Source organism: Bombus vancouverensis, chromosome 1, assembly GCF_051014615.1.
Source record: "Bombus vancouverensis nearcticus chromosome 1, iyBomVanc1_principal, whole genome shotgun sequence".
Lineage (NCBI taxonomy): Eukaryota > Metazoa > Arthropoda > Insecta > Hymenoptera > Apidae > Bombus > Bombus vancouverensis.
The window spans coordinates 20,393,930-20,415,088 of NC_134911.1; the positions used below are offsets into that span (position 1 = coordinate 20,393,930).

The following is a 21,159-nucleotide window of genomic DNA, read 5'->3' on the forward strand; positions in this document are numbered from 1 at the left end:
GTATGTGTGAAATTCCTTTGACCCTTTCGCTACGGTATTCTTGGAATTGGAAGCATTTTTGGCATAGCAGCCGAAATTTTTGATAACGCCCCGTAAGTAAACTAGATCGATGGCGATTAAAATTACACTCCTCAATTTCTTCTTCCACATTTATTAATTGAATGTCTCGTTTAATCGAAGAAATGTCACGTCTCCTATTAATTAATGCATTTTCGTTTGGATTTATCAGTGCATGGAGAAAGAAGGAGAGTAATGGTAAATTAGTATACTTACGAACTCTGAAAGATTTAAGTACTTTGAAGAAAAGTTTTCTATTTCTTCGTAAAATCTTTAGAAGCATCCTCAAGATATTCCGCGAGATATCCGACATTTCACACTTACAAAATAATGTTTTAACAGCGTATTCCGAGACAGGCTCGGGGATATAATCAAATACCACGCTATAAATTTTGTTTCACATTTCAAATTCATTTTTATTTCTGATACAAAATTGAAATTACGCGTGTGTTTTGTGTTTGATACCAGAAACTCGAGAAGTCTTGTGAATAACTATTTTTTAAATTACTCATATTGAATTCTTTGCTATTTTATTACACAGTCATATAGAGTTTGTCATATATATATATATATCATATCATATTTCACGATAATATTTCATCATTATTTTTTGAAAAATGATATAACGGGAAAAAGATTTCCAAGTTTCGGGATAAAACAATTTCACGTTCCGGTGTCGGATCGTTTACTTTAAAAGCCAGACCGTTTGTTCAAGGCTCGTTTTCAATGCACAAGGGACAATTCGATTTTTAGGTATTCGACAGGGACAATGAAAGCGAAGCTTCACCCTTTGGCTTTATGGATACGTATTATATTTCGACGATTAAACAATGTGTAAGCGCTGAGAGAGCTTGTTCGGCCGTCAATAAACGGTATATCCGCGATGTTTGCTAATAGGTATTTGCGCGTACGAGCCGATTAATATTCGTATCTATATACGTATTCTATTATCCTCGAAATGAAAGTTCTCCATTTGCCGGCTGCTCGCGTAATGAATTGCTGTCTGCCTCGAATCTCAGCGAACATTGAAAGAATGCAAAAAAATCAGCAACTCGTCTGGTAAACATGGTCGCGAAAGAGATAAAAATTGATTGAGCTTATTCCTCAAACGGACGGGTTTATTAAAAATTTCTCTTCAGTTCTCTCTAGTTTCAGGTCTATTAAATGATGCACGTACTATACAATTACAATTAACGTATGCACGTACTAATGTACATACTGTGACTGTTTTAAGTTCAGTCATTTTTCAAATAAGCGACTTCTATCGTTTATTTCCTTAATTGTAAATTAAAGCGGCCAGGCAACAATCTTTACTTCAATTAACGAAATCGATTATAACGTTAGTCAAGTGTTAAAGAAGCTACAAATGTTTAATCCAAGAGTTGTAATGCAATGATCATTTCATTATCTTTTTGCACCTTATTACTTAACACAATCGTTATTCTCTCTGTATCTTATTTTTAAGTACAATAATTTTCATATAGTAAGACAATACGATAATCGATGTTAATATTCATTTGAAAAAATTGAAATTCCTCCAAAGATAGGAAATTAAAAAAGAAGAAACTTTCTTTACATAATTTCTTAGAAAGTTCTTAGAAAACTCTCATATTATCCTCTCAACAAATGTACATCAATGTACATCAGCCTCTTAGTTTTCTTTAAAAATTATTCTACATGTAATATAAAATTATCCAATCCATCCAATAAAAGTCCAACATAAAAGCAACACAAAATTCTACAAAAAGAAGAAGACCGAGAAAAAGAAACAATCTTCGAAATGTTGATCCATACAAAATCAGATAACGCGCAATTTCAAGCCTCGCAAGTAGTATTCCTTGTATTCGCATGAATGGAAGCTTCGGAATACCAAAGCGAGAGACGTCAAAAGGGTTCTGAGTCATTTTCTCTGTACAATTACTGGTGGAAACGCATCCTGAAACGGTGTTTCACGTAACTGCGTGGATCTGACGGCGTAACTATTCTTCGATCCTATTAAGAAGCGAGGACACCCCTAAAACCAACCCCCTCTGTCCCACCACCCCTGGGGAGCTTGCGCGTGACCGTTTAACGATCCGCGGCCATTTTGGACACATGGCGTCGGCGTCGGCGTCGGCGTCGGCGTCGGCGTCGGCGTCGGCGTCGGCGTCGGCGTCGCTCGTCACGTCACCCCCGGTCTGTGCGGCTTATCCGGAAACTGCGAAGAAACCCCTCGTTCTTATCAGCCATAACAGATGGCGGTGTTGGTTCTTATCCGGTTTTTCCCAAATATTCCTGCTCCCTTATCAGTTTCGTTGTCCGGGTAAGAGTTAACAGACCTTGGCCCTCTTTGGCGATCTTTGATAACATGCCAGAGACTTTTTAGATTGTTTGTGCGTTTGACTTTTGATTAGGGGTTTGCATGAATTTGACTCTTTTTTAGGAAGTAGAGTATAGTTTAGGAAGTAGGTTTTTACATATTTTGATGATAGAACTAACGATAAGAGAACGGAAGTTAGGAATTTTATTTTTCGTAACGGAGAATATGCGGATCATTTTCGTACTAAATCTCTTAAAACTACCCGACGAATCTGTGAAATTTTCTAAGCAATCGATTTTGAAATGTTCGATACGGTGAGAAAAAATATATTCAATCCCATGGCCAAATAAAGGGACAGTCCCGCGACGTGGAATTAATCGGTAAATTTCAAAACTGCTCGGTCTCCATTCGTATAGGAACTATTAAAAGGGATCATAGTGTATTAAAAGAGAAAGGAAAGCGAAAGGAAAACGGTATTTTGAAACGAAGGAAGTATTGTAATTATGAAATATTTTGTAATCTTTATGAGGAATATATTATACTAGGTGAGAAGCGAATAGTTTCTTAAATTACTTTTAAATGGTGTTTAACGACCAGCGGCTTTAATAACCAATTCTTGTGCAATAACTTTCTCTTGACTAATGGTCTTATTTATCAGTTGAATATTTGAATTTCATAGATAGAGATATTTTAATTTCTTTCTAATGATGAAACGTTATTTCCACCGATTAAAGTTACGACATTATAAGTTCCACAGAAAACTAGTCATAACATGGTTTATGACAGTTTTGCGTTTACGAGTTTTTCATCGACATCGTTTAATTCCACCAATGGAACGAAGTGTATTCCATTTGGTTACTCGTTGTTAACTTGGATTTCCTAACAATGAAATACAACATGTATTGTCAGCCTTTCTTCCATAAACAATATCTATTCAATTTCATTTCAAAGACAACTTCGCATTCACAATAAAATCGACATAACATTCTTACCAATGCAATACTAATCCTACCTTTTGCTTCCAACACTTCTTTACTCACGTTCTGTTATAAGAAAATAATTGCGTTTATCTATCTGTAGACCATGCAATGGCCAAAAAAAGAAAAAAATATTTGTAAGAGAATTACATTTACATACCGTTACATACCTTTATTTTCCCACGAAGACTCTTCTTTATTAGATTTTTTACATTTCATTTTCATAGTATCATATTTCTATAATCATACGAAGATTCTACAAGACGATACGAAATTTAACGTACTTGGAGCTAATTAATTGATATGTAAATCCTATAATAAATTCAATATTGTACTTATAATGGTAATTTTTTTCAAGCCGCTATAAATCCATCACAAAGTTCTAAAAATCGATCGTTAAATTTTTCAACGATCGAAACAAACCAATCGATTATTCAAACAACCACACAGTTTTCCAAAATTATCTGTTGCGAATAATTTTTGCCTGAAGAAACGCATTGAAATCTTCCATTATTAACTTGCCATCTTACTTCGATTAGAATCTCAAGGATCGTGATATTCGATCGAAAATTACGCGCGGGGAGGCTGGCAAAGTGTTATTAAATAGGATTGACGGTTGATCTTAACGACGTGCTGCAATTTCGGCGGTTCGTCGTAAAAACAGAGAAGTGGAAGGGGAAAGGGTAAGGCTTGTTACGCATAAATGTCGCGGTAACAGCGGTATAAAGGGCGCCTTCGCGGCTTTATCGATTTAATTGTCGGAGGGCTTAATTGTAGGGGATGAAGGAACGACCTTGAGAAGGGTCACGCGGGCCACTTCCGTGAGAGAAGGTAATTACGAGAGTGACCTACCTCAACGAGATTCCCCTTGCCAATGAAGAAATCTTCCCTCCGCGTGATCCAGTTTTCGTCCGGCCGTTTTAAAGAGGCTCGTGTGTTCCGTGATTACGGAGGGTCATTGAAGGAAACGGCTATGGTATTTTCTTGCGATACGAAACATTCGTATTTTTATGTATAACGTCAGTGTATGGATATTTATGAAGTGAGTTTATCTTGTATTATGGACAGGAAATAGGAATTTTGACGAACAAGAGGAAGCTTTAGACCTTACATTGTACGATTCGTTTCAATTATTTTATGGGTAGTGATAGTTTTAAATGAAAAAGAAAATTCTAACTTTTATCACGTTAACTTCTTATTTGCGTTGTTGAACGGATTTCGGATTACCAATTTTATATTAATTTCAGCTTAATGTTCAACAAGTATAAGTTGCAAATCGAAAACTATCCCCAAGAATAACAGAAAGCAGCAACGTTGACGTATTATCGTATGGTAAGCTCGCTTATGATTTTGAAGAAGCTGAACTTCCACTCGAATCTGCTGAATAATGTACTTAGAAAAGATCAATTACTACAGTCAGATAATAATCATTCGCGCATTAACCATTTCAACACAAAGATGAATTCCATACAAACGATTTAGACAAAACGTAGAGGCCATCAGCCAGCGAATCAACGCGAACTACATCAAAAACCTCTCAGCCATTTGCAGACGCCTGGAAACTCATCGAGGAAGAGACGAGCACGAAACGAAGATAACCACGAGCAGAGAAAAACCTTCCTGAGTATTTTAAAGAACGAACGTCTAGGAGGACGAGAAAACGAATACTTTCCGCCGCGTAACTGGCGTGTTTCCTTCGATGGGAAATCCGTGAAAAGTCACGATTGAATTATCCTACTGTGCCGCTACGACAGAGCAGTCGATGTAGCGGTGTGCTGTGAAGGAGGACGAAGAAAAGGAGAGAGAGAGACTAAGAGGAGGGGATGGAGGAAACAGCCGGGTTGCTGGCTGGCTGGCTGACACGGGGTGGAAAGGAAAACGAGAGAAAATAAAATACATACCCGGCCATTGGCGCGACTTCGTTTCGTACATTTTATTCGAGCCAATTGGATTTATTTATGCGGGCGGTTGCCAGTCTATGGTGTGGGGGCGGGGGAGGTTGAAATGTCGCCGCTAGAACGTGCAGCCGGTAAAGCAGTTTCGCTTCTTTTCCACCCCCACCACGCCCTTTTGCTGTCCAGGATCGCACGCTTTATTGTATATTTAATTCCACGTTGTTTATCTCCGTCCTGTTTCGAGGCTTCGTATTGCCGCAGCCTCATGCAGATATTTCAACGGGGTGAACGTCGTTAAGTGGAACGAGCCGAAGGCTGGCCCCGAAGAGACGAAATCCTCTACGAGACTCGCCGTTATTGCTCCACGAATTCCGATAACGATTTACGCGTGAAAACGATTCCTATGTGCTTCGTTATTTTGGAACGAACGAATGTAGGTCGATGTACCTTAGCGTGGTTCCTTTTAGACAGCTTAGAGGTAGCGTTATCACTATAATCGAGTTAAAAAGTATTCTTTTTTCGTTTTTTAACATGAGTTGTTGACGATAGTGAATTTAATACAGTTTTGTAAAAGCAGTTAGGAATTTCACGTTGGATTATGTAACTGTTGCGTAATATTACAAAGGGGATGACTGCCAAACACATATCTTTCCATAATATAATATCGATATTTTACAACAGAATATAACAGTTCATAGAACATTTTCAGAAGGTAAAGGGTTACCATCGCCATCCATATGATTTTACATCACGTAATTGAACATTAATCGCGTACCTGGATAATAAAATTCAGAACAGAACAATTTTATTTGTAAAAAACTCCAATCTTTTTGGAAAAAAGGAAGGGAGACGTCAATGACGTCTAGGCTGGAAAGACACAGTAGAAATAACCTATAGGTATACATGCGTATGTTCCATCTTACACAATAATAGCTTGATATTAATCACGAACGAAGCAAACAAGGCACACTTCTAACGGCACTCCGGTGCATCGAGTGGGAAAAAAGCTAGAACGGCTTTAATAAATCGCATTGCTACTCTCTGGAAGGTTCGTACCGGCAAGAAAAGTCAACGACTATAATTCGACCTCGCCGAAAGAAAGGGCATGCCACAAGAAGGGAGAAGGCGGGGTACTGGCTTACTTCCGGTTCGTCTATTCGCGTCACCATCCGGCACGAGCTGCATTCTCACGCTCATTTGCATAGCCGGCTACACATCAATATTCAGGGAGGCCGGAAAACGGGCCCGTTTTGCATACTGGACCCCCCGCTCGTGTCATTTCTTCTTTCGTTGGGATCCCGGTGGGGCATCGCGACTTCCATCCTGAGAAAAAGAATCGGTACCGAAAGGATTCGATCAACCTCGATAGGCCGATCAATTGATATTCAAACGTGTCTTCGATCAACCGTGGATCCTGAATGACCTGATATTTATAATTTAATCAAAACGATTTTTCACGAGGTCATGGAAAAATTTTATGAAAGATTCTTCCCGCTATTAAGCGTTGGAGCATACGAAATGATATGTCTTTAAAATTTGAATGTGATAGCAGGAAGCATGTAACATTATATAACATAACTTATTAAATTTTATGCTTCTTTTGTACCGAACCACATAAAGAAGAAATTTATTACAAACGAGGAATATTATATGTTAAGAAGATTTACAGTAAAAGCATGAAAACTTCATCGTTGGTCGTTATGAATAATCAGAACGTTCGTGCGATTTTCTTACGAGGTTAAATTTCTTCTTTACGAGATTAAATTTATAAAAAGTGATACGAAAATTGCTGAAAGTACGAATGGTACACTCGAGGAGGTGACCTGATGGATTTCATCTCGTAGATCGAAGATTTTAATCGGAAAATGTCAATTAATTGCATGTATAGTAAAATGTTTAATTTTAACAAGAATCATACTTCAATAAATTGTATTAAATAGTAAATATGGCGGGAGTTCCTTTAGAAACTTGCGTAAATATTTTATACTTTTTATTCAATTACAGATTAAGTATAGAATTTTATCCTAACATTTTAGTATTATAATAAATTTGTTATAACTCATACAATCTTCGATTATTTGCCCATTATTCATTGCGAAATATTTATGTCGAAGAATTATGTCTAAGAATATGCACCGGATAAAAGTATTTTTTGCATTTCATATGTAAACTATATCAAATCCTGCAGCTATGTAACACGACGAACTTCATTTTTAGCAAACATACCTTTAATCCGTCCAACATCTTGACCCAAAAACTCGCTTCCGTCTCCCCATCCGCAACCTTGCTCACTAAATCCCCCTTTAACAACATTCCTATCCCGTCTCTCCTTTCCATCCCAAAAAAGAATTACCATAATCAAAGAATCCTACCATCTATACCCTACATCTTGAAAATTCTTTCTCACATAAACATCCTGCCCGAATCTCATCGACATTGATCATCAATCAACGAATAAGAATCATCAAACGAGGCACCTTCGAATCCCATCCATGGTTCCTTATCGTACTAAAGGTCTCCCCATGTTTCTTTCTTTAGACGTCTTTCTAACCCTCTTTTTGCACCTTTCTACTGCCCCTGTGTTCGTTTAGCTCGCGATGAATTACTGTACAACAATAGATAGAGCGGACGCTGTCGCGTTGCACACATATACAGGGTGTCCGAGAATCACAAATGAGCAAAGGATAATTCTTCATGGAAAAAATAAGTGGAAAATGTAAAATAATGTTTTCGTTTTTTAGGCTTCGTCTTCGAGCAAAACAATTTTCAATTTCCGTCGAGTACACATGTATTAATTCTTTTCAACTTGACAAATTTTGTTTCTGCTCGTGTTTATATTATATTGCTATAATACTTTCAGTTGATCAGTGCTATAAGTCTCTTTTATCGTATTCGACTCGAACGATTTCGTAAATAAGGTAGGGCTATGTATTATGTTTAAAGATCAATTTTATCGACTTAGAAAGTGTCCTAAACACATCGATGATAATATTTATACATACAGTCCTTGTAATGTACTACCTGTATCATTTAATTCTTCTACTCTCATAATTCATAATTCTTCCTAATACTCCCATTATTATCACTAAATATACATATAATAATACATTACTGGTTTAATAAAACCAACGTAGACAGAATTTCGTAGAAACGTAGAACGTAAAAACGTAGAACGTAACAACGTAGAAAGTTAAAACTTAATGTCACAATCGACACACGTGTACCGAGCAGATTATCGAAATCGCTTTTCTCCAAAACGAAGCACCATACGCAAAAATTCTATCCAACATTTTCGACCTATTTTTTTTTTTCATCATAAATTACCTCTTGCTATACCTTCTTCGATTACTATACGCCCTGTACATATACGCGAGCATACACACGCGCTTGTAAACTTGTCTGCCGAGGAAGGAGGGCGGGTTGCGTAATTTAAATAATTCAGAAATGACCCTGACCCCAGTTAGGCCGCGGGCTGACCTGCAGAGCCGGCGATTACAATCACAATGCGGCGTCGAGTTCTCAGGGTAAGACAGGTAGCACGGCGTGCCCGCATACATTAGATCGAGCGAGGCATCTACCGTGCGTGCACACGCGGACAGACTCGCGTCCGTGTCTCTGCACGCGTGATTTTATGCACGAGAAGCGCTAACAGCATGAACGGGTGAGTCCGCGTTGTTGGCCCATAAAAGAGGGTCCAACTCTTTTTCCAAAGCCAGCTCCAGAAGCTGGCACACATTTAACCGGACCGGGCGAATTAGCATAACGACGTCGTACGATATTTCGTTGCGGGTTTGCCACTGAAAATCCCACGGTGAGGACGGATATCTTTTTCCTTGGCTACGATCGAGACGATCCGAACGAATGCTCGTTGGAGGAACGGTCGCATGGAAATTCGTGAGAAGTCGTGGATCGGACGGATCGACGTTTGCGGATCGGCGCACAAAGTGGGTCGCGGTACGCTCCAAGGGATCGCATGGAAATTCGTGAGAAGTACCCGGGTACAGAGGAGAGTTGAAGGATTGTCGGATGAATGGACGAGTCACGGTTTCGCTGATTTACTTCGTGAATTATTAATTGGAAGATCGTGCATTGTGACATGGATCCGTAACGATCGCTATGAACGTTCCGTGCTACGGTTTGGTATCGTTTGAAGATCTTGAAACGGTTTAACGGAAGAAAAATTCTATGCTTGATTGTCGAGATGTATCTTTTGTGCAGATGAAAAAAGTTCAACTGCGACTGCACCATATTTCCAGGAGATAATTATTCTGAGATATCAAGAGAAATTTGTCGAACAGGAAGTATCGATTTGATGATGTAAATGAAAGAAGTTTATAGAAGATGAATCAAGTTTTTCTGAAGCGATTTTCTTAAAATGTTAAGATATAGCGTTTTGCAAACAAAAAGCATCGATTTGATGAGGTTGACGAAGAAAACTCGTAAAAGATGGATGAAATTTTCTTAAGATGAGCGTGTTTCGTATAAAGAATGATTACTAATTCGTTAGAATCTTTGTGATCACTCTTTCACAAGTTTCCAAGTATTTTACATGACCATCATCGATCAAACAATTTTAACAGAAATTCTTATTACCCGACATATCGAAACCATCTAAAATCATCTTCGATACAGATCCGTAGAAAATCGCAAGAATTAATACCGCAAAGAACAACTTTAAACTCAGTGTAGACATACAACCAACGAATCGTTTCCTCTTATCCAAGAACAAGAGCAGTTGAAAATAACACTTATGAAGATGAATCAACCCTACATTACCTACAGTACATTATACATAAAAAGTTTAATTACTTTAATACATTTGAATAGAATAATTATTAAATAAAAAAAAAGAGAAGAATAATATCAATATATTCTTCTATGATATTTAGAAAGTTTTTTAACATGGGTAGCAACCAAAAGATCCTATCAAAGCCTATCATCCGGCCGATACATATATCGAAACCATCAGAAATCCTCTCCAATACAGATCCCGAAATCGCAAGAACCAACAGCGCAGAGAGCGACTTTAAACCGATTTTAGACGTATAACCACGAAATCACCACCCACCCCATTTCCTCTTCTCTAAGAACAATGGCGATTTGGTACCTCCGGTACAGCGTAGCGTATACCGTTTCACGTGATCGATGGCAATCGAACATCGGGAGGATGGATCCGCGAGGATAGAAATTTGCATCCACGATGCTGGAAACCAAACACTCGAAGGGTTGAAGGCTGGCATGCAGATGAGCCGACGTAGCCGCCCTCGAAAGCGGATGTTGGCAGTCTGCAGCTAGGTAGACAATGGGCCAGTGCCATTATGTCCGTCGAATCCTAAAACCCCATAGAGTCGTTCTTCTCTGTCTATTATCCCGCTGGTGGCAGGCCACATTGTGTATCCGGTCTGCTACGGGACCCCGGCTATTGTCGGCCCACCTAATTATTCGCAAATCTTCCGCTCGTTGCCAGTACATATCCCGCCACCCTCTCTGTCTCTCTTTCTCTCTCTCCTTCTACTAGTTTAGTCTCTCTTCTATGAGCTGGCTCTCAGCATCGCGAAATTCCGTCTTTGGCCCAGGGGCTCGTTGTTCACCGTGTAATTCAGCTCTAGTTCGAACTGGCTTGGCTTACGAGCGATCATCTAGGAGAGTGGGAAAGAGAGAGAGAGAGAGAGAGAGAGAGAGAGAGAGAGGGATTTCGCGTCTTGCCTCTCGACGTAGCCGCAATTAAATCGTGGGACCCCCCATTCTTCGAATCCGGTTCCGACCGATCTGATACGAGATGGCAGCGTTTAACGCGCCGATCGCGTTTCAGACCCTGTTCCTTTATACTTTTTCGTCTTTTTTTGTTCAGTTTAGGTGAGTTGTGAAGTCAATTTGCTGTTGGACCAGTGTTACGGTTGCACGGTACAATTTATGCAAGTATGCGTGTAGACCTGTATCTTGTGTTTTGCAAGCTATTTGCGCGTTTATAAAATTAATTGATCCGAGGAAGTGATAAGAGAGGTATGTTAATCATTAGATCGAATGATGTAGGTCCGATATTTTAAATGCACGGATTTTTTATGGAATCGTACGATACTTTTGTATGCGATCGTTTTGTGAAATTATCAAGACATACGTGTATGTAATATAAAGCCATAGACATGCAGCCGTGCTCGTAAGTATTAGGACTGGTTAATCTGATATTAAAAGTAGCATAGCTAGTTAATCTCATATGGAACGTGATAATTCATCCAGATTATTAACTAAACGAAAAACAGTTTGAATTATGTATTCATTTATAAAATGTACGAGGCCAAGGAATGAGAAACACAATGAGGCGTTTAATAATGAAAATATTAAAATTTATCAGCGACGGAGTAAAAATTATATAAATATTTTTGTAATTATAGTAATTATAATGAGAAGAAATTTAATTCTAACGTATATACCCGATAGGGTTGTTTTATATATTTTATGATTCCAAACGAAATAATGTTGAAGATTTTAATAAGTCAATTTTTTCTAAGTCTTCTAATTACTTACGAACGATGGTACGTATGTAGATAAAAATATTGCACTTTTTTAACAAAGCAAGTGTAAGTAATATGATTTGCCATGCGTCTCTGTGTACTCACCTCAGGATCTGTTGAATTAGGCCGATTGAAAGCGTAGAGGGGTGCGAGTTTCTCGTAGAGATTTATACGATCATGTAGAGATTTGAAAGGATTCTTGGTGCTGAAGAAGTCCAGATCGATGTCTAAAATATATGGTGTATTCCGCTCGGGAAGATATTGACGCAAAGCAGAACTAATTGCGGTAAAATCATCTTTCTGAAACACAAAAGTTTCGATTTCGTTAAAATTATATTGACACTTCTACTATCCTGACTTTTATCGAATAGAAAAAATGTTAAAAAAGATTCTCGTCTTCAAAACGATATTTAAAACTACCTACAAGAGGATCAAAATATTTGCCGAGGAAAAGATCTCTATTATTTCTATTATGTCCAAGATTTTTATCCGTGCTCTTATATTTAAAATATTTCTTTAAAAATAAAATACATCTCATCGTTCCGTCTCCAACATTTTATAACACTTAATGAAATCACTTTATATAATGAGATATGAAGCATTTTATAGAACCGTTTTATAAAAGCAACAACAAATTACACAAATATTTTTACATTCATTTTATTCATAAGAAATATTTTATTATATATAATAAAAATATTATATCATCACATTGTACCAAATATATTATACTTAATTTTTTCTATATTTTATAAAAACATTCAATTACAACCATTTAATTCATAAAAAAATATTTGCATACAATCTAACAAATCCACCATTTCATTTTTTCTTATTCTCCAAAAAAGAAAATACGAAAGAAAAAGTACTATAAATCGAGAAACATTCGAATCGATCACAAACGATCCAACCACTATCCATCACACGCTCAAGCCTTATTTTGCAACTCATTGATCGCAATTTCGAAAGCCGGCATTTCTTTCCCGCAGGGGAGGTAGAGACTCTAGGCCGGACCAGACGGGTTGGATATTGTTCGAAACGAGGCTAAACGCTGGCCATCGTTGCAAAAAGAGGGGTGGGCTTTTTGTGACGCGCAAAAAACAATGACTGCACTCGAATTAATCCTGTTAGAATTGATACTCGTCCCGGCACCGGGATCGCAATTTGCATGCGTTCACAACAATGAAACGCGAGCGGCGCTCGCTGCCATGCTCCGCGGAGGGGTTGCGAATGTCGATCGAGGGGGTGGAGGTTTCGAAAGCAAAGCCAACAACGATCACTATGGTCAGCGGCTCTCAAACGTTTAATACGGGACCTTCGATAGGCCGGCTGTCGTGTTTTTCCTACTGCTGTCTCGAGTGATCGCGTAATGAAATTTAATTACCGTCCCCGTTTTTTTCTTTCCTTCTTTTTTTTCGTTTCGATCCTCGCGCCAAACCTGTGGATGAAACTGATCAGAACCGGTGCAATGCAATTTTATCAAGCGTGACCGGGGCGACGCTATTTAAAAAGAATTTAGAATATCGACTTGTTTTTTCTAATATTATTTTGATTAAATATCGAGTTGTTCTGAAGTATTCCTGACGATTTATCGAATATTTATAAGCGTACAAATATGTGTACATACTTGGATGATATAAGTTGTTCTTAAACTTTGGTATAGCTTTTTGTTTTTATGAGAACCGTATGTTAATTGTATGTTTACAAATTTAATTTTTCTTTTAGCTGTTTTATTTATGTATTATAAGTTAATGTATGAACTGTTCGGAAGTCACATTGGCCAGTCGTATAAATTAAAAGTAGAGGATAGCGATGATGTTATGAAAATTATTTCATTAACTTTAAAATTTATTATTATTTATGCCACTTCCTTATGATGAATAAATTTATGGAAATAGGTCGTCTTTTTCTTGAAAACTGTACATTAATTATGTTCTTGTGCAACGAAATCTAGAAATATACAAAGAGTAGAGATTAATTTCGTTTCTCGCAAGTTCATATACATATAAACATATAAAAATCAAAGTGCCCTCCTACACCAATATTAATCGTTCGATCTTTGAAGGATTAAACGCTAATTATATGCTGTGATACTAAAAATAAACACTTGTCAGAAAACGTAATTGATCAGTTTAATTTCCGAGTGGTTTACATATTAACCACTTCGATCAGTTGATCACGTCTCGCTTGAAATTTTACAACGTGAAATAATAAATATTTTAGCTACATGTTAAGTGAAATTAAAAATTTAATCCACTTTTACGAAACAGAATATACTACTTTCCGATTCAAGTAATATTTTACTTCTTCACATATTCATAGACATTTATATTCAAATTTATTATATATTCACTGTTTGTAATTTCAGATTGAAATAATAATTAACAATATGGAATATAAAACAATTTAACGTTAAGTTGCTACCACATATCAAAATATCAGATAATATTTTATTGCAATTGTACTTATCGATCTACGAATTTTATTATCTAATACAAACACAGCATACCGTAATTAAGACCCTAAAGAGAAATTAATACCGAATACGTTCAAACGCAAGTTTACGCGATTACTATCGCCACTAATAAACAAATTAATCTGTCGTTCCCAACAGTGTAAAACGCCCGAGAGTACACGAAAACTACCCGCTAATTTAACGAATTCCATTTATTCTTTCGAAAATATTCTACGACATACCGTTGACAAAAGATTGGAGAAAACAACCCTTACAAATCAAACCTTTCAAAAACCCACTCCAAACCAACAAAGAGTCACTCTATTCTCTGGCAAATTTTTTCCCAAAAGTTCCTGCTAAAAAAGAGCCAAGTGTTCCCTGCAAAAATCCGAAAAGCATGCACAGCGAAACCGCATTGGGCAAACATTAGAAGCACGCTGCAGAATGGTCGGTCCTCCGTATGCGCATTTATTTGCATTCGCCTAACATCAGCTTTTTGGTTGCCCTTCGCTCCTTCTCCTTGCAACAGAGAGCAAGTTGGAAAGAGAAAGGATAAGACGAAGAAGAAGAAAGAGGAACGTCCGGACTATTTTAGCAGAAGAGAGACCGATTGAAAAAGGTGTGTTCGTTTCTTCTTTCTTTCTCTCTTCCTCTTCTATTTTTTCCTTTTTTTTTTTTTTTGCTCTGCTTGTCCTCGTGACAAAGCACCGTTCTTTTACGCTGAACTACCAAAGCTCTTTCTGACTGAAACCCGTTTCCCGTTTATGCGAACCGAACCGGCCAGGGTGTTCCTGACTGGGATCGAGGAAGGACAAAGGACTCTTACGGAATCCCCGTTGCGCTTAAACCAACAGCTCTGGCACAACACGCGTAGACATTTCTGTGACGTTCGCACAGGAAAGAGAGAGACCATTGCACGATGTTTAAATATTCTTGTTATATCGGTTTCCTTGCTTCCTTCGTTTTCGACATACGAGAAACCTGTTAAGTTTGATTTTTATTTTAGTTTGGTTTGGTCTTTGAATTTCAGTCGTTTTATATTCATGTTTGTTCTAGGTTTTACATTTGGTCGTTTATTGTAGATGCAGTAAAATCTTGATTATTACGAAGGTCTTGTAAATTCGAACTAATATTATTAATGAAATTTTATAAGTCATACGTAAGTTACAAGTCATAGGCATTGATAAATACACTTGAATGTTAACAAGTCTGGCAGTAAAACAGATTAAATTTTACAAATTATAAATTTTCTGATTATACAATTTGATGAAAAATCATGCAATGATAAAGGTGATTTACCAATAGCGTTAGCTGGTAAATTATTATGCGACAGGGAATAAAATATCGATTAACATAATCATTAACTGGTTGAAGGAAAACTTGGAAATGGTACATACATTATGAGAAACATTGGAAACAAGAGTAGAACCATAAAAAGATATATTTTGTTGCTATTTAATATTAATATTTATAATATGACTTTAAACAAATGATTTTCTCTTCTATGCAAGTAAACTTCTGTAGTTTACGAAATTCGAAATTGAAAGTTTTTGCGTCGTCTGGAAAAAAGAAAAAGAAATGGTCGAAGTGTTTTGTATTTCAAGGCCCCGTATCGTGCACCTCATCTCAATATCTATCGCGTTGAATTTTGAGTAGCGAAGATGACACAGTGACATTTATATCGATTATTCTACGATGTCTCTACCATTCTACGATCTTATATTTTAAAAGTACAACCTACACAACCTAAACTAAAACGTACAGCACCTATTCTAAAAATACAACTTACAAATAAACATCAACCTAACTCACCAAAATTTAAGCCAAACCTAAAAATCGGATCCGCGGTCAAAAACAAAGATCCCTCGATCGACATCGTCAACCCGTGTCATAAAACACCCACGTGGCGTAAAAACCGCGTGAAATCATCTTCCACGAGAAAAGAAACGCAAAACACGGCAGGAAAAAAAAACGAAAGGAATAGAAAGACAGGGAAAAAAGATCGGGCAAACAATCGTGGAACGCGAGCGTAACGCGAGCAGAGGCGTCGAGACGAGTCATTCGGGGAATTAGGCAAAAGAGCCGCGGCCTCGCGAGTGCTCGTGAAAGCGCAACGAGGCCGGCGACACCGTGCCACTTCGGGTCAAGACAATGCGTCGATTTGCATACGGCTCTGCTCGGCTTAATTGCGCTCGTGGCGCGCTGTCGCGATAGACGGCCGTCTGTTCGCTTAATGCGCGTGGAAATGCCTTCTTCGACTTCGCCACGCGTTCCTCTTCAACCATTCGCGTGCTCGCGAGTGGTCCCCATGCCACACGGCCGAAAATATCTGCCGAAATCGAACCGACGGATTATCGCGTTATTGCACTTACCAGAGAGTGCAACGGCCTCCCTTGGATTCCAAGCGAGAAACACGTAAAATTAGCAGCTTCTCCACTCGTGGACCACACTTCTTCAAATCGTCTCGATGAACGAGTTTTGCATTGGGTTTCAAGTGAGGAGAAAAAAAAAGAAAAGGAAAAGCAAGAAGAATATATAAGGACTGCAGGAGAGGAAGGTGATAAATATATTGTTATCGTTTTTCTGATTTTAATGAATTAACAAGAGAATCCTAATACGCGACATGATGTTGGTTGTGGTACGAAAAAATCGATTTTAGCTTTTTCATGCTTTTTTATAGGCAATAGTAACTATGCTCTTTGCAATGAGACTAACTTCAAGTTTCTTCGAATAATAAAAGTAGAGAATTGTTCATTGCAATCATTTCAATTACGAAACATTCGTAATTGGTTGCACGAGCTTCGCTGCTCAAAACTATCGTGGACTACGTATCCTGGTCGGTCTTAAACGACATGCGTAACATAGCTGAAAACGAAACAGATCTCTCTTCTGGAGTGCATAACATTAAGTTTTTTTGCACGCTAAAGTTGTTAATCTTTTTTTATCGGAGTACGTCACATATGCGCTGCTCGCAAGCCACGTTGATTAACTCCATAAACTAAGAGGCAAAGAAATGTTGTGTTGAATGTCATAATTTATACAGAATTTCCTAGGAACTTGTATTTATTTATATCACTTTCTTGCGACAGATAAGTTTCTGAAAGTGAATATGTAATCCGTATCTCCCAGAAGATCGAGATTAATCGCGTATCTAGATAATAAGATTCAGAAACTTACAAAAAGTGAAGTTGACCAGTTTCAGCTTCTCAGAGACTGACGTACGTGTAATGTTCTTTAGTAAAAAAAAAAAAAAAAAGGATAACGTGCGAGAAGTTTGAAATTAGACGCTAAAAAGTACTCGTATGAGTTTCTGTTGGTGTCTCTCAGGGCTACGTATATATCGAACGATTGGCGATTGCCCACGTGAGACACGGGCTGGATTGTTAAAGGGATAATTCCCGACAAACGAGCAATACTTGGAACAGGGAAACGGGGCGTCCACGTATCTGCCCGGCTTATACGTCGAAATCATTAAGCGCGCGATTGCGCAACAGCTGTAATCCCCTATCTTTGTCACGCGATTTTTCATTTGCATCGGTGCCTCGCCGTGGCTGTTATCTCGCCGCCACGCACAAGCGTGACGAGCATCGCCAGCGCTGTTCTGCAAATACGTAGTATGTGTTCGATTCTAATGACTCACTAGATAGAGTTAAGCAATTCTGACCGCGATGTATCATCGCGAAGAAACAAAGAAAAAGCTGCTCGGCCTGACTACGATAACAATTTCCCTGTGGGTCGTATCTTCTTTGCATTGTCGTATGACTTCGTTACACCGTTTTGATGAGTAATCTATTGTAATTCGAAATAATAGAGATAATGATAATAATGTCAATGGTAGTGGTAAGCAAGGTAACATGAGTCATAGATATGTTTGGTAACATTGTAGAATTCGTTAATTATAGAATAATGGATTTCTTGGAAAAAGAGTGACTGTATGATATTTCTGTCGATGGTGTAATAAATAGATAATTGTTGCCCGTTCATGTCAATTTCAAATATGACAAATGTTCTACAGGGGTAATGTGATTTCAGCACATTAATCTACGGTTGTAGATTATAGGTTTGAGTAGGGACAAGTAGAACATAATGTAATAAATACATAATTGTTCTCTGTGGGTGTCAATTTCAAGTAGAAGGAATATTCTAGAAAAGTAATGGGTTTTGAAGAAGAGATAGCTGTAGATTATCTGTTTGGATAGGTATAAGTGGAACATAATTTTGATTAAGTTAATTAAATTCAATGCTTCATAGGAAAACTAGTTCGTTGACAATCCGACGAGACGAATTTCCTTGAATTTCTTTGTTAGAATTTTTATTTTTAATATTCAACAAAGCTGCAAACATTTAAATACCGATAAAATATACGATTCTATTATTCATCGAGAACGCGGACGAGCATCCCAGACATTTTTTAGATTTTTGGAAGCTCGGAATAATAAAACAATTGAACCTATATAATATAAGCGATTCAGTTTGCCTGCGATAGGTTAAATTCCACGCACTGCACTTTAGCCCTTGCTGATCCGAGTCACACGAGACATTCCGTCGCATAGAGGTTCATTCTCGATAAATCATTTTAAAAAAATGTACATTACTTGATTATATCTTCATACTTTTATAACCAAGTAGAAACACGTATTAAGATATTAATGCTCTTTTATCATTTCTAACGTACGACCGATGCTTTAAACTATACATTTTAAATTACGTTTAACTTCTTCTTATTCTTCGATTAATTTATTCTTGGAAATTTATCGAACTGGAAATGAAATTATCATCGAAGCCTTTGTACGAATATTCGAGCGGAACGAAACTTCTCGTTATATAAACTCAGACAAAAGATCGATATAAAATTATCTATTCTAAACACGTGCTAAAAATATGTTTACAAAACTACTTGTAAGACACAGCTGCAAAATCATATCTATAACGTAAATATGAAATACGAAATTGTTATCTCTCGTAAAGCGTCGATTATATTAACGAAATTAGAATTAAGCAGGGAATTGCAAAATGAAAACAAGCTTTATTCCATTCTAATATAACTCTAATATTCTAATATAAACTGCGCAAGGAAGTTAACAGCTCGCCAACAGATATTTATTGAGAACAAAGGTGGGGAGTGATCTAGATCGCGGCCTCGCGATTTGGTTCAAAGATCACTCGCGCGTCTTAAATCACAGAGGAGGCCGACGAACATCTGCACGGTGGAATTCGAAGATTGCGCAAAGCGTGAAGAGCTTCTATCACCGTTAAACTGGGACAGGGAAGAAGAGAAAAATTAATCACGGCGCTTCAAAGAAGCACTCATTGCCGCGCTCGCGATACTCCGTGTCTTCAATTCAAGAAAGCGCTAGATTCATCGCGAAATGACGTTTTAATGATCGGTTGATTAAACGACACAATTCCTGGAATTTGTTGCAATGTGTTTCTTGGAAATTAGAAATCTTAGCTATAAAAAGCAACAACGATTTATCGATCTGGATCTATATTTTTACATTCTCTTTAAAAACTCAGAGATATGTTAATGTTTACATGTAATTACAAATGTATTTGGGATGCTCATAATTTTATTTAGATATATTAAAATATATTCATTTGAGTATTTTCATAGCTGACAATTATGTAATCGTGGAAATTGTTATTTTATTTATTGGAAATTTTCTCGATTATTTTATACAATTTGTCGAAATTAAAATTGCGATACCTAGAAAAAATGTAAAAATCTTTATTAAGTAATATTTCTTAATAGAAAGCGAACGAATGCTCAGTGAACAAATATAAGTTACACACGTAATCTTGGAAAGCCTAACGTTTTGTAAAACTAAAATGCAAATTTCGAGCGCTAAATACAGCATAGTTATCGTTAGAATAACTATCGCTGAAAATACTATTATCTAAACTAGACTAACAATTCTCAGTTTATAGTAACAAACAAGTCTTATTTGAATGAAACAATGTACATACATTCCCATTTTAACACAACTTCTTTCCTTGTTCATTCTTATTAATATTTATAACTACATATTATAATATATGTATAATAATAACCAAGATGTTAATTATTCAAGAGTTGGTCTACGTTTTACCCTATGACGTAAGTAATTCCAAACCCTGTTCTACCTACATTAACAAATTTTAGATTTTAAGCGCTTATTTTTAATTCAGCTGTAAACTGGAATCCTCGCGAAATGTCGAAACAAAACGCAACCTATCAATGACACGATTGAAACTCGAAGAATCACAAACGTATCTTCCAAAATTGTATTTCATCTTTTCTATAATCTATCTTCACGACTGTATCAATAAACAATAATTTTGAAACAATTTCGACGATAAAAAGCGCCTAAAAGTCAATAAAGAATTCATGTTACATCTCGTCCTTTCAAAGTAAGTACAGACGAAGCATTAAACATTAAATGCTGGCAAAAAAACATACAGATTGGGAACAAATCGATCGACAAAGAGGTAGCATGATCCGCCCTCTTTGAATCATGTAAATCGCGAGCAACAATAGATGGATTGAAGAAAAGACCGAGGTGTGACATGTGCGCGCGAAATTCGAATTCCCGCGCGCCTCCTCGTACAGCGCCGGTATTGTTTTAATTAACACACCGTGAATTCTCGCTGGCTATTCGTAGAACTAATTCGCCTTGTGCGAGAACAATACGTCACGATCGACGTTGCATCTGCCACGCGATAGGTCGCACGCAGACGTCGCCTCGCACACGGCCGGTCGTTGATTGCAAAAATGGAATGCTATGCCGGCTGGTCTGTGCACGCGAAACACCCCAGAAATATTAAAAAGGGCGTTGAAATACAGTCCCGCGCCAACGAATCTGTCGACGAGTTTCAAGAACAAAAACCTCTCCATCCTGTGAATTAAAATTCTAGGGAGGTGGGGTCGGTTCTCAGCAATAGAGATTCTATCTTCCAAATCGTCGTCAGATTTTTTTTTCTAATT

General features: G+C 37.4%; 1 protein-coding gene across 1 annotated transcript in view; it reads right to left on the minus strand.

The window, feature by feature from the left end:
* The window catches only part of MESR6 (misexpression suppressor of ras 6), a 419,881-nt gene that overhangs the window by 302,811 nt on the left and 95,911 nt on the right, over positions 1 to 21,159 (minus strand). The window contains exon 2 of the mRNA XM_033337922.2: positions 11,846 to 12,040. Coding sequence (XP_033193813.2) covers positions 11,846 to 12,040 — 195 coding nt within the window. The remainder of the gene's footprint in view (positions 1 to 11,845; positions 12,041 to 21,159) is intronic.